Here is a 13,572-nt window from a genome sequence, read left to right on the forward strand (position 1 = left end):
ATCCCAGCCTCTCTCTCTACTTAATTTGCTGCTGTGTTTTAGGAAATGAGCCTGTGGTGTGTGAACAATGTAATGACCCTCTCTGCTGTGAGCCGCATTTATGAGTCACCCCCCCTCAGGCAGCTATTCGCTCTCTCTATTATGCACACACTCACGCGCGCGCGCACACACACACACACACACACACGCACACACACACACGCACGCTCAAAAATCTCCCTCAAACACCCGTCCATCCGACGTGGATGGTGCTTCAGAAGTTGAACTTCACAGTTCAGAATATTTCAACTCCCGAGAACATCGACAGGAAGTTGAAGTACAAATCCGAGTCGCACGAGTCGAAAAGGAATACGCGACTACGCTACAGGGTGCTCGACATCATAAACAGATTATTTATGAGTCTATCTGACAAGTGCGTTTCTCTGACCTGCAGGATCAAAGCAAATCAATTGGTTTGCTCTCAATGGAGGAAGAGGAGATGACGGCTCAGCCCTGAGATTTACCCCAAAGAATATTATAAATATTCTGTTACAAAAGTAGCATGTTGCGCGCGTGGCTCGCCAGTTGAAGACAAATAACCATGGTAACCAGAGCATAGCTCACGGGGACCAGACGATGATTTGTGTTTTCTGAACTAATTAAAAACATTAAAAATGTATAGCTTAGCAAAGTTGAATCCTATGCGAACAGTTAAAGTGAAGCGGTATTTGACGATGGCTCGCCATGGTCTGTTGTGGACGTTGCCGTCATTACCACGTTGCATTGTGGGAGTTCGGGCTTCGTGGTCCACGTGGTTCGTCCTCTTGTCTTCCACGCTCCGTTTTCATTTACAAGGTTCAAGATTGTCATTCAACAACGTAGTTAGAAAACACAATGCAGCTGTAGCCTCCCTAGAAAACCCCCCAAACACAGTATGTTTAAATGTGGAGGATGAGGTGGAGCTGAGGGGGCTTCTATTTAGTTCTACTGTATTGTTTTCTACTGTGTTCATGAATTACTGTATTTAATCCTGTTAAGAGAGGAAAACACAACAACCTCCTTTTTTCACCTTTTATTTGTTTTCTTTCATATGAAACCCCAAAAAACCTTTTGCGCAGCACACATTGTGTAACCGTACGAATCCTGCATGTACGTAACTCTGAATGAGCAAGAGCCCTTTATTATATATAATTATTACCCGTTGCTGTGTTTCTTTGTTTGACTCACAGTGAGTCCTGCTACGAGTTAGAAATCAAAAACAAAAATGGAGTTGAACATTTCCAGCCACATTGGATCAGAAAACCAAGTGTCCTGCAGGTCGTAGTGTAAATCTAACAAGTTTATCATATCACTATTACCATAGAAACGCGTGAAGCAACGTATTTGTTCATGTTTCATAGTTCAATCCGTCCTCGCTGCTTTGCCTCTGCCTCGTCTGGCTTTCATCCGAACCTTCCCCCCCCCCCTCTTCCCTCAGGAGCGCTTGCTGTTGTCCTTACTGCCGGCTCACATCGCCAGAGTGATGAAAGCCGAGATCATCCAGAGGCTGCAGGGGCCCAACTTCGGTCGAACCGAGAGCACCAACAACTTCCACAACCTCTACGTGCAGCGGCACACCAACGTCAGGTCGGGGCTCCCTCCCCTCTACCTCTACCTGAGCCTCCAACATGTCAATGATTATTGCTTTCTGTCTCTCCCGCGTCCTCCGTCCTGTCCTCCCTCTCGTCGCAGCTCATTCCCTCTCTACCTGCCCTCACGTTTGGATTGCTCCCGTGCTCTGTGGCTCCTCTCGTCCAACTTGAATCCCTCCTCTTCTTCTTTTTTCACTTCTTCTCATCTTCACTGCCTCCCATCTTCTTATTCCTTTTCATTTCGATGGCCAAATTCAATTCAGAGTCAATCCACCTCCGTTGCACTCTCAGGTCGCTCTTTTCCTGGCAGCAGCCTCGTCTATATTGTGGAAGTCCTGAGGAACAAATCCAGGATAACCACAAGAGCCTCTCCATAGAAAGTCCCCTAGAAATGTTTTCTGTCAAGCAGGAACCAATATCACTGTGTCCCTCCTAAGTAAGCCTCATACGTGTGTTTGTGTGGGTGAGTGTGTGCTCGTGTCCATCTGGCTATTATCCTTCCAGTAATAACAGATTCTCACATGGTCGAGCTCACAGGTAAGAGGGCAATCTCCCCCGAACAAAGAACTCACACCCGAGGACATGTGGCTCCGCTGGGACCCTCCCACACGAGTTAGTGCAGAGCCTCGTAATACTCGCTCGTTGGTGAGATTGTGGGCGTTTTATGCTTATTGAAAGGCCGTTCCTTCTCTTTGGTGAATGTGCTTTTAAAGTGTTTGCACCCTCATCTTGGTGTGAGCTACAGATTCACTCGAAACAAGATTATTTTATTGGTACGGACGCTTTTAAAAACGGCTTTAAAGGAATAGCTCACCCTTAAAATAACCGTGTGTACATCGAATCACTCCCAGCGTGGTACCCTGTATTCTCGCGTGCCTTAACGGTGAACAAGAAGAACCATCCATTTGATGTGACATTGAAAGTGACATTTGTTATTTATAACTTTTAGTTTAACTCAGTTCTTTGTGCTTTAATGTGAAATGTTTACGATGCCTTCTTGTCCAGGACTCTTTTGAAAAATCTATTTAAAATCTCAAAGAGAATATCTTGTGTACTGACGAGGGATATTTATGAGGAGCTGGGGACATAATGTAGGAAATTTTAAAAATTTGATGTAATACTAAAACACCAGCAGGTAAGAAAGTGCGCAATATTAACATGATTTAAAAAAACTGCTTTATAAAATCCAGAGTGCTGCTAAAGTTAGCGGCGCTCTGGATTTATAAACCAGCATAAAAAAAGTTGTGTTGCATTATCTATTTTTTATTGCATTTGAAACCTGAGCACATGAATATGTCTTCATTAATTTCTTTTTGTCAAGAATCTTCAACAGTAAAATAATGAATCTGTTGCTGCTAAAAGTGTTCAAGAACTCAGATGGTTTGTGGAGAAAAACACTGCAGTTAATTAAAGTGTCACAAATACTGAAGTTCTCCGTATCCATGTTACTCTTATTAATAAAATGTTCGCCAAGGCAGATAATGTTACACTTCTTCATATGTAATTCAATAAAAAACGAGATATGAAATCCACGGTGATATTTAATGCTTGTGTAATGCAATAATGCGATATGAACTGTGCTTTGTGTTGTTTCCTCTCGTCGTGTGCAGCATTCTGTACGCCGACATCGTGGGTTTCACCAGGCTGGCCAGCGACTGCTCCCCGGGGGAACTTGTGCATATGCTGAATGAACTTTTCGGCAAGTTTGACCAGATTGCAAAGGTAACTCGAGACCAAGCCCATCTTCATTTATGTGTCAGTCTTCATGTCTTCATACTCAGGGACAGTGTGTGTGCTCAAGTTGAAAACATTCCCAGCAGAAATGGATGAAACATAAGAAAGGAGAAAGACTCTTTGACATTGCTTTGGGGGAGTGAACCACTAAGGGCCGTGTAAACCATAAAAAACAAGCATCATAAAACCTTTAACTCCTCGAGCCGCCATGAATCACTGCAATTCTTGCAAAATCAGATGAAATAGTGCCAGTTCCCCAGAAACTCCTTCAGCTCAGACTCAAGCGGAGCGACCAGCTCACCACAGACAGACCAGATCTGGCTTCGCTGCAGACCTGCAGTTGGAGCTCCGGAGGGACTTGAAGAGCTCCTCGTCCAGCAGCAGCAGCCGGAGCAGAGTCTCGCCTCGCTGCCCCACCAGTCCTCTCTCAGAGCCAACGCCACGCTGCTGCAAGCCGTATGACTGAGCCCCCTGGAGACAACAGAGGAACCAGAAGCTGGACTGCCAGGAGCCGACTGTCAGACTCTGCTGCAGTGCAATAAGAGCTTTTCTAAAGGGACTTTGGCGCTAGGAAACACGACCTTGTTTGTCCACGGGGACCGCCGACATCAACGCAGAGTTAAAGTTCTTCGGAGTAGCTTTAATGGAGGAATTAAGGATGTTTAGAATAATGTGTTTTTACGCGATGTTACCTAATGTAACATCGCGTTACATTAGTTACCTGCCTTCCATAACAACGGACCTCATTTGAATAGCGTGCACGAAATGACACGACAACCAAGAAGAGAGAGCAGGATCCGTCTTGTGCCGTCGATCGGACGAAGCGCGGCCTTGAAATAGACGCCGTCTCGGTCCTGCGGCCGGCGTCGGCCTCCATGCCGCGCCTCAGCAGAGCGCTGTGCGTGTCAGCAGCCGCGGGGTTGCTGCAGTGTGGGCTGGTCAGAGTGCGTCTCGTGTCTCATGGGTACTCTGTTATTCGGGTCTCAGCGGTTGAGTCAGGCTCTCTCAGCTCTGTGTCCAGCAGCTCTGTCGTCCCGCCTGACGAAGCCGCCGTTATATAAACCCGGTGCCGGAGACGAGCTGTTGCACATCCCACATGTGGAATGAGAGCTAATGTGTTATCTGTGTGTGGGTGTATGATTTTTGAGCTTGATGGATGTGACTGTGTGCATGTGAGGGTTGTGTGTTTGTGTGTGTGTGTGTTTGTGTGTATGAGGGTTGTGTGGAGGTGAGAGAGAACATAAAAAACGCCACTTTCTAAATTAATTAGTGAACTGGTAATTTTAGAAAGATTATGGAGTTTGATGATGAATGTACAATTTTCCCTGTTTCCTCCTCATTATGTCTCTCTCTCTCTTTCGCTTTCTTTCTTTTTTTAGGAAAATGAGTGCATGCGAATCAAGATCTTGGGAGATTGCTACTACTGTGTGTCTGGTCTGCCTGAGTCGCTGCCTCACCACGCCAGGAACTGCGTGAAGATGGGCTTGGATATGTGTGAGGCCATCAAGTAAAATACCAGATCTTTCTCTTTCTCTTTCTCTGTGTCTCTCGTTCTCTCTCTCTGTCTCTCACACACACACACACACACACACACGCACAAACAAACACGTGTGAAAACACAAACAAACACGCCTGTCAAACAGATTGAGCAGAAGTAATGCCAGACTTGATTTCAGGTCTGTTTGAACTCTACAATGTGAACTCATTATGATAAGCCCACCGACTAAACGAACCACAGTTTAAAACAAATGAAAAGGTATTCTCTTTGAGCTCCCACACCTTCGCATTTCGGCTCTCTGTTGCTTTCGCTCAAGCCTGAACTCACACACATTAGTTTTACAGAACAATATGTTTTGCCCGCCGGCACTGACCTTTAATCACAATCAGATTAAAGATGCCATTTGGTGTCGTCCACCTCTGACATGACGGAGCAGAGTCTGTATCAGTGATGTGGTGGAGGATTTTTGACCCAGACAACAATTCAATTCTGGAGGAAACATATGATGTATTTCACAAACTACCATTCTGGTTACTGGCTGCATTGGCAGTCTGTAAACAAACTACGGTAATTCAAATGTTCAGCATTTTGGTGGATAAACAGTTCATGCTAATACAATTGTCTGACATCCAGGCCTGTAGGCCTGTACCCGATCTATTTTTCTTTATTTTACATTAAAACTCCCTATTGAGGTGAATAGAGCTTTGAATGTCTGTAGTCATATCACTTCTACACAGCCAGCACTGGAATTTATTTTACAAATAGTATAATTATGATGTTGGTGTCGGCTAATCTTTATCTGTGCAGAAATACTGGGTTTAAACAGAATAAATAGACGTGCACACAAAAAGCCTGAGCAGCATTCAAACATTGATTTAGTCGACAAGTGTCAAAGCTTTAAAGCTTTTAACTGGTACAGCTCTCACTCCTCTGTTTGTGTAAATGAGATGCAATGTTTTAATGTTTTAGTTGGTCCACTTGAACATCAGATCTCAAGGGTTTTGTGCTGGTACAATACATTCGAGTTTCAGGGGTACGCTTTTAAACGTCAGAAAGATCCAGGCGAGTTGTTTCCTCCCGCTTCTCGTCTTTATGCTAAGCTAGGCTAACCTCGTCCCAGCCACAGCTCTGTGCTCAACTTTGCAATTGCCATCTTCTCATCTAACTCTTGGGGAAAAAAGCGAATGAACACATTCTGCAAAAAACAAAACGGTGAGCCCCTCCTCAAAGGTGAATTCTGCTCTGCACTCCTGACAGGAAGGTCCGAGATGCCACTGGAGTCGACATCAACATGCGTGTCGGAGTTCATTCTGGGAACGTCCTGTGCGGTGTGATAGGCCTCCGCAAGTGGCAATACGACGTGTGGTCACATGACGTAACGCTAGCCAATCACATGGAGGCCGGAGGTGTGCCAGGGTAAGATATAACCTATTCTTCAGATAATGCCACAATCAATGTGCGGCCTTCGCTTTGGGATTTGATTAACACGCTCTGCTTTCTCTGCGATAGATGCTGCAAATGAGTTGCACTTAGCAAGTTAGCGAATTCCCAACTGCTTCCATGTGGCATTAAGTCTCAGTGAGATACTCCCAGCGGCCACCAGTGTCACAGTGTCATTATCTTGAGTTTCAGTGGAGTGTGAGTGTCAAAAGGAGGCCGTTTCCTCCTTAAAGGAACAAGGTCCTCACTTTTTTGCTCTCAGATTTATCAGTAATCATTATGAAATATCAAAGTTCGGGCAGGCCGACCTAAAAAAAGAAGTGTTTATGCCAGTATCGGTTTTCTAAAATCAATGTTGGCTGAACTACAGGGAACCACCTCCATAAACCAAATATGAAGACACACCTGAGGAAAGAACATATTCCTGTGCTGCAGCAGCGCCGAGAACAGGTTCGATCAACAATCAGCTGAAAGTGTTTACGTTAACTTGCTTTATTGCACGTTTACAGACTGACATGGAACATGTGATCTATGTCTGCTCTAATTCTACCTCGTTATCACCATCTGAGTCAATTACAACCACTTCATTTGATCAGTTGGCAGCCGGTCTGCCGTCCTGGCACTGTAACCAGAATTTACTCGTGGAAAATAAGCTCTCTCCCTGGTGCCACTACTTTGTCTCACTGGGCTGCTAATGTCCGTGTCCGCTCTTACGCTGAAAGGTATCTGAAAAAATATGAAAGTGCATCTCAGCAACAAACAAAGCTGAGGAGGCAGAGTTGCAGGTTCTTGGAGAGAGATGTTAATGGCATACGCTCTCAGCCTTTCTCATCATCCGTGCTCTCGTCCCTTCTTGTCTCAACTTCAGAAGGGTCCACATCTCATCTGTGACGTTGGAGCATTTGAAGGGCTCATACAAGGTGGAGCCCGGAGACGGACCGAGTCGAGACTCCTACCTGAAAGAACACGGAGTGGTCACCTACCTGGTCATCAACCCCAAGGTCAGACAGCGTCACCGACAGGGTCTGAAACATGCGCATGAAGTCAGAATGCACATAAACCGTGTATCAGAAGGTGACACAGCTGTCGTGACATAACCCATTGGTTTGGGGCTCGGGTTTTTAAGCCTCGAGTTCAACATGTTGGCCATCGCCATCTTAGGTTTTTGCTGTCGCCATCTTTGTTTTTTTGCAACCACTAAAAGGAAGTAACGTAGAGACGCAATATGGTAGCTGTAACAACCTGTCAACCTTGCTTTATGGTCTATTTTACTCTAAACGGGACCATAATTTACTCCCGTAAAAGTCGGGTTAGAAGCCGCTTCTACCTTCGGTGGGTTTCCCCCGTTAGCTCCCGGCTGTAGGAAACTCGTGCTGCTGCTAGCTCCTCGCTAGCTACCGCTAGTTCCCCGACAACCACCAAAGGTAGCGGGACCAGCCCTGGCTCGACGCCCGACTCGGGCAAAGGGACGCTGGCAGCAGCAGCAGCAGCAGCAGCAGCAGCAGCAGCAGTAGCAGCAGCAGCAGCAGCAGCAGCAGGGGGGAGCTAGCCGCAGCGCTAGCTTACTACAGCGGGGACACCCACTGAAGGTACTAGCGGCTTGTAACCCGACTTTTGCGGTAAATGAACATCATGCTGTATTGAAGAAACTCGTGTAAACAATCAGGATAGAAAAGAAAGGTTTAGAAACCAAGATAATACACAGACCTTGTTGTGAGCAGTTTCAAGTGGGAACTGTGGTTTAAAAAAATAGTTCCTGAGTACATGAAACTATTTTTGAAGCTTGATATATTGAAAAAACTCCCAACTTTTTAAGCTCAGGGCACTCAGAGAGCTCGGGCCTCCGTCAAGGCTGTTTACATAAGTGATATAATAAATAAATAATGTGTGTATCCGCCCTGTGATTCGGATCTGATCCCAAATGTTACGGGTTCGTCCTTGGCCAAGATTATAAAATCACAGTGGTGGTCAAAGCTAAAAGCAAGAATATTTTTCTCAGTTCATTAAAAGTTGATGTTTTCCACAGGGCGGCAAATATCTTCTCTTCACTCCCACATTATTCTACACCTATTTTTACACATGATGCAGTTTGAATATTTACATACAGTCGTCAGTTTGCAGCACCAGCAACTCATTTTATAATATTGTGTGTTGGGTTTTAATGTAATTTATACTAGATATAATGAGCTAGAATGCAAAAATTCAAGGTTTTACTTTCAGCATCATGGACAACAACAAATCTCTTTACCAACATTCCCACGCCACCTTCTCATCCTGCCAAGTGCACACCAAGCAGCTAAACAATATATCAATGTCAGGAGTTTGGAAAAACATTACGAGAGCACAGTGAAATGATGAAGGTATCTCGTCGAGTGAGCATCATCTCTGCAGGTGTTCAGTCAGTCGCTCTGCTGAGAGAAGAAGTGAAGTCTCTTTCCACTGCTTGAGTCGCTGTGCAGTTGAATCGGGACAGACAGGGCTGGGACATTTAAGAGCTCTGCCTCTTCTGTGAACTTTCTGCAGAGAACATCTCTATATAGACTGTGTTCCTGGCAATCCAGTCTGTGCTCCATGTGTCTTGGCTTGGCAAACGGAAAAACCAGGCTTGACAGTCCTCTGCCGTTCTAATCCTTTCATAACTTGGCGAAGATGCACCCACCCCCTTAAATATCTCCACCAAGGCCTTCATTTTCTGTCCTCCGGGCGCCCTGTGTCGCTTTCATAGACCTCGGGGGGCTCTGAGCGGCATCTCCTTTCTGAAGAATTAAGGGGTTTATGGTTTCCAGTGCATCTTTTGAAAAAGCCACCACTGACTTAAAAGAAGCCGCTGCTCCTTTTCTGCATTGATTCCTCCAAATCTGATCCATTGGCTCCTTTTCCGTCTCCTGACTCCTCTCCAGAGAGCTCGACCAAAAATCGGCAGCTTTGCCTTGAAGTCATCGCATCGCTTTAAACACAGAGAGCCGACTCCATAATATTCTAGAGCTGGAACATTAAAAAGTCCACCCGGCTTTCATAGAAGTGACGACGTAATTAAGCATGTTTAGTTTGACACTGTTGTGATTGTCATCCATCAGAATGTCAGAAAGAAAAAAAAGTCCCTCTGTATGTGCGACATCTTCTGTCCGACAAACATATTTTGACACATTTGTCAGTGAGCAACATGTTTCCAAGATCTGCTGTGCTGAGTTGTTGTAACTCCATCAGCTGTGGGTTTTAGTTTTGGAGAAGACGAGATTTTGTCAATCAACAAGCTGCATAGAGCGCTCTGCAGTATAACGGTGCATTTCACGACAGATATGCACTTTACATCTTTTTCCAACTTCTTTCCTGGCGTCCCATTTATGAATGCAGAGGGGCAACACTTGAGAAGAGAGAGCAAAGATTATAAAATATAAGTAAAAGCAACAGTTTAGGCCTCTCCCACCTTTTGAAAAGGGCTTTATAAATATGTGACAAGGCCCTACGCTATATCTTTTATTTACTGTTAAGAAGAAAGCTTTACAATATCAGATATTGGAGAAAAAAAAGGGCTGTGGGTGCTCGTTGGCATTCATAAGTAGCCGTGAACGTATTTTAAAGAGGGAGCATAAGTAAGAGTATGGATCACTGGAGGCGTCGTCCCCGCAGTCATTGGCATTGATTGTCGATGTCAGAGCGGTTCAGCACACCCGCGGGAAATGGACACCTCCGTTACGTTCTTTTCCTTCCTCATAACAGGCTTATGTGCCACAGCCGGGTCAGTCACAATACCCTGTCTCTATATTAATAGAACAAGGAACATTATCTGACTAATCCTCTCAGATGTTACTCCAATTTGGCATAAACGCTCACTTTCGCTGCTGCGTGGCTTTTTCTGCCGGGCAACGTGAAGTGGTTTGTCGGACACTCGGCGAACAGAACAGACCGAAGTAAAAGGCGAGCGGCATCGTTCTCTTGAATTGTTTTATGTCGCTCAAAACACTGATGGACGGGTCACAGATTTCAAGAGCTGTCAGCTTCACCATTTGTTCCCAAAGTACCTACTTTAGTTATTTCTACTTTTTGTTATATACTGCTGTTGCAATATGCTTTTTTTATATAAACTTTGAAGATCCGCTTGGTCAGAAATTAAGGTTTGGCCATGTTGTTTGTGGTGAGTTTTGTATCACGGTGTTAATGTGCTTTAAATGGGAAACTATGTTTCGAGCGATAGTACAGTGCAGGACATTTTGTGAACAAGTTTTAACTGAGTTTATTGCGGCTCAGTTTACCGACGTTAATCACACTGAATTTCAATGGCTTTGATTAACATTTTCATAAGCGCTCACAATGAAGAAATCATTTAAAGTCGACACATGATGCTTCTTTTCAAGTTCATAGTTGTGTTTTGTTACAACTTGAACATGCTTTGAACGTTTATTTTTCTCTTTTTGTCTGTCTGGATATACCTGCGTTCACCTGTACGTCTCTTTAACACGGCCTCTCCAAAACGCAGCTCTGATTGGCCGTTTGAGACTGACTCCAAAACGAAGTCAATCCCGACAGATCCCACTTGTTAGAATACCCCAAAATACAGCAGAAATGTTTGGGGCTTTGCTCATTTTTTGGATTAGTCCGGAGGCTCCGCGACGGCCGGAGCCGACCACTCTTAGCTTGGAGACTACATTCATATTCATCTTTAATATAATCCATCCATTCGTGGATTAAGCGCTTTTAAACTTTCCCAGCATTCATTTCGCCCCTGGATCTGCTTTATGATCAAAAAAGAAATGGAAATGGACCTTCAAAACTGCCTGAATCTGAGACTCAAATGGTCTAGGTATCAACATGGAAGTGTTAAAGTGAAGCTATATGTCTTTCTCTCAGAAGTGAAAATTGGATTTCATAAGTAATAAAACCATTTAATATACTCCGGGGTTTTTGCTCTTACATTTGGGTGTAACAGACTTGTCAGGGTCAGTTCGCTGCCTCGTCAGCGTCCATTGTGGACACAGTGACCACACAGTGACCACTGTTCAAGCCAATGTGTCATGGTCTGCCTGCGTTGGGTCAGTCAACCCGCAACAAAATCCCTCATGTCAATGTTCAGCTGTGTCTTTCTCTATCCCCGTTTGGTTTTCCACCAGACCGAGAGGCACAGCCCTCTGTTGGGCGTGCGCTCTCGTCCCTCTCTGGACGGTGGCAAGATGAGGGCGTCTGTCCGAATGACCCGCTACCTGGAGTCCTGGGGCGCGGCCAAACCCTTCGCCAACCTCCACCATCGAGACAGCATGACCACGGACAACGGCAAGATCAACACGACTGTAAGTGGGCTCCGACGCCGCGCTCGCCGTCTCTCGAAAGCACACACGTCTATACGCAGATATTTAACAGGTCTGAATACCGTTTCAGGACGTCCCAATGGGGCAGTACCACTTCCAGAGGCGAGAAAGGTGAGCGTGGACTCACTCTGCTGGAAAGCATTTTAGTCACACACAAACATGAACACGTTCATTACTCTGTCTCCATGTTTGAATGTGTCCTCCCCCTTCCCTTTGATCCCAGGTCCAAATCTCAAAGGAGGAGGTTCGAGGAGGAACTCAACGAGCGAATGATTCGCACCATCGACGGCATCAACTCGCAGAAGTAAGCTGGACGTTCTATGTCTGCACCTCGAAACCGTCGCAGACGCTTCAGATAAAGGTCCTCCCACTACTCAGTAGTAGAGGCATCAAGTCAGCGAGGACACTCACAGGTGAAGCATCTTCACGAGTTCCCTGTGTGAAGCCAGAAGTCGTAACTTGAGTACTTTAGCAACGTTCATAGGCGTTTTAACCCAAAACATGTCTCTTTCCTTTGGCGTAAATGAGTAGTTTTGTTCATTTTAGTTATTGGTGAGGTCTGAGGTTTAGTTTGAAAAAAAAAGGAAAATGCACAAAATAAAAAGATCGTAGTCGTTCTTTGAGGATATGTGTGAAGTACTGAAACATAATGACTCAGCAAAACTTATCGTTGACTCTAGTTAACCAAATAAAAAATCCTTAGACAATCAAAGACATAATGTAATGTTATTCAGGGTGTGATTTTAGGGTGAAAGTGTCTCAGCTGCTGGTGGCCTTGAGCCCACTTTTGTACTATTATTTTCCGGGCGAGGGTCTGAAGATGATTATCTTGGTTTGTCAGCATCCCTTGTCGCTGAGGACCTCGGCGTCTCGGCCCCAGAAGTGACCCACGCTGTGTTTATTCCTGGAAGTACCCATAAAAATACACCATTATAACTAAATGAACTGTCTTTTTGGAAAGGTGCCAAGGAGGGAGTTTGCAATGAATACGATAAAACTTTATTCCTCCCGAAGGAAATTCTTCTGCTTAAATTTGGTTAAAGTTTACAACAGAGCGATGAGAAAAAACGATAGAATACAAAGAAAGTAAAAACATAAAGTGCGTGTGAGGTAATTGTAACACCAGTGCCGAATGGAAAAGTTAAATTGTGCATGATAATATATTACGAGAGTAACGTTGTCATTGACAATGAAAAGTAATAAAAAAAAAAGTGAAACAGCACATGAAAATTATGTAAAGTCAACGCTGTGAAAAGTGGGTTGCTACCTGAAAATAAAACCTCCCACTGGGAGCATTTGGAGAAAAAAAGGCACATAAAGCCAGAACTTGTGCATCGAGAGGCGGCGACGTGGTTCATGAGCCCGGCCTCCGTTCAGCTGGCCCGCGTCCAGACCTTTTGAATCCGCCCACTCCACTGAGTTTGAGTGAAAACAAGTGGGACAAGTGGACCGCTCCGTCTGATATCAGGCGAGTAATTCAACAGACTCTACCTGCTTTTTTTACTAATTTAGTCATTACGTTTTTTTTCCCATAACACTATGTATTTAAATGTGTACCACTCTGGGTATTTGCAATATTTTTACATCTATTTTCTACCACGTCTCTCCCACTCTACTGTCTCGTTGGCTGCCTGTTATTTAAAGCTGATTGCAGCTGTGTGCAGCGCGATTTCTACAGCAAAAATTCCCCTTGGGTACACTACAATGATCTTTTATTGTCATTATGCAACACCGGCGATGCACGAGGAAGGCAGTTGTAACACATTTGCAAAGAAGAAAAGTGGAAGAAAAGCAGGAGTGAATTCCTGGAGTCTTTTTTTTAAAAATTTGCATCACAAATAAATTAAAACATCAACAACAAAAACCACTTTGATTACATTTGAGCACCAAGAAAAAGCATTTCTTATTGAAAGCACAAAATGTGTTTGTAAATTACAGTTTCTAACTATTCTTTCTTAATGCTTCTTCTAAGTCTGCAGTGTTTATT

At 44.5% G+C, this 13,572-nt stretch overlaps 1 protein-coding gene across 3 annotated transcripts in view; it reads left to right on the forward strand.

Annotated features, from left to right (window-relative positions):
* The window catches only part of LOC137784488 (adenylate cyclase type 2-like), a 48,245-nt gene that overhangs the window by 18,107 nt on the left and 16,566 nt on the right, over nt 1-13,572 (forward strand). For all 3 annotated transcript variants that reach the window (XR_011077414.1, XM_068575202.1, XM_068575203.1), the window contains exons 5-12: nt 1,457-1,605; nt 3,221-3,332; nt 4,724-4,851; nt 6,100-6,258; nt 7,151-7,283; nt 11,391-11,567; nt 11,656-11,696; nt 11,809-11,889. Coding sequence is in view for 2 of the 3 variants with exons in the window: in XM_068575202.1 (XP_068431303.1) it covers nt 1,457-1,605; nt 3,221-3,332; nt 4,724-4,851; nt 6,100-6,258; nt 7,151-7,283; nt 11,391-11,567; nt 11,656-11,696; nt 11,809-11,889 (980 nt within the window). In the remaining variant the exon portion in view is untranslated. The remainder of the gene's footprint in view (nt 1-1,456; nt 1,606-3,220; nt 3,333-4,723; nt 4,852-6,099; nt 6,259-7,150; nt 7,284-11,390; nt 11,568-11,655; nt 11,697-11,808; nt 11,890-13,572) is intronic.

Source organism: Clinocottus analis, unplaced genomic scaffold, assembly GCF_023055335.1.
Source record: "Clinocottus analis isolate CAN_PGR_092001 unplaced genomic scaffold, fCliAna1.0.p SCAF_14, whole genome shotgun sequence".
Taxonomy (NCBI): Eukaryota; Metazoa; Chordata; class Actinopteri; order Perciformes; family Cottidae; genus Clinocottus; species Clinocottus analis.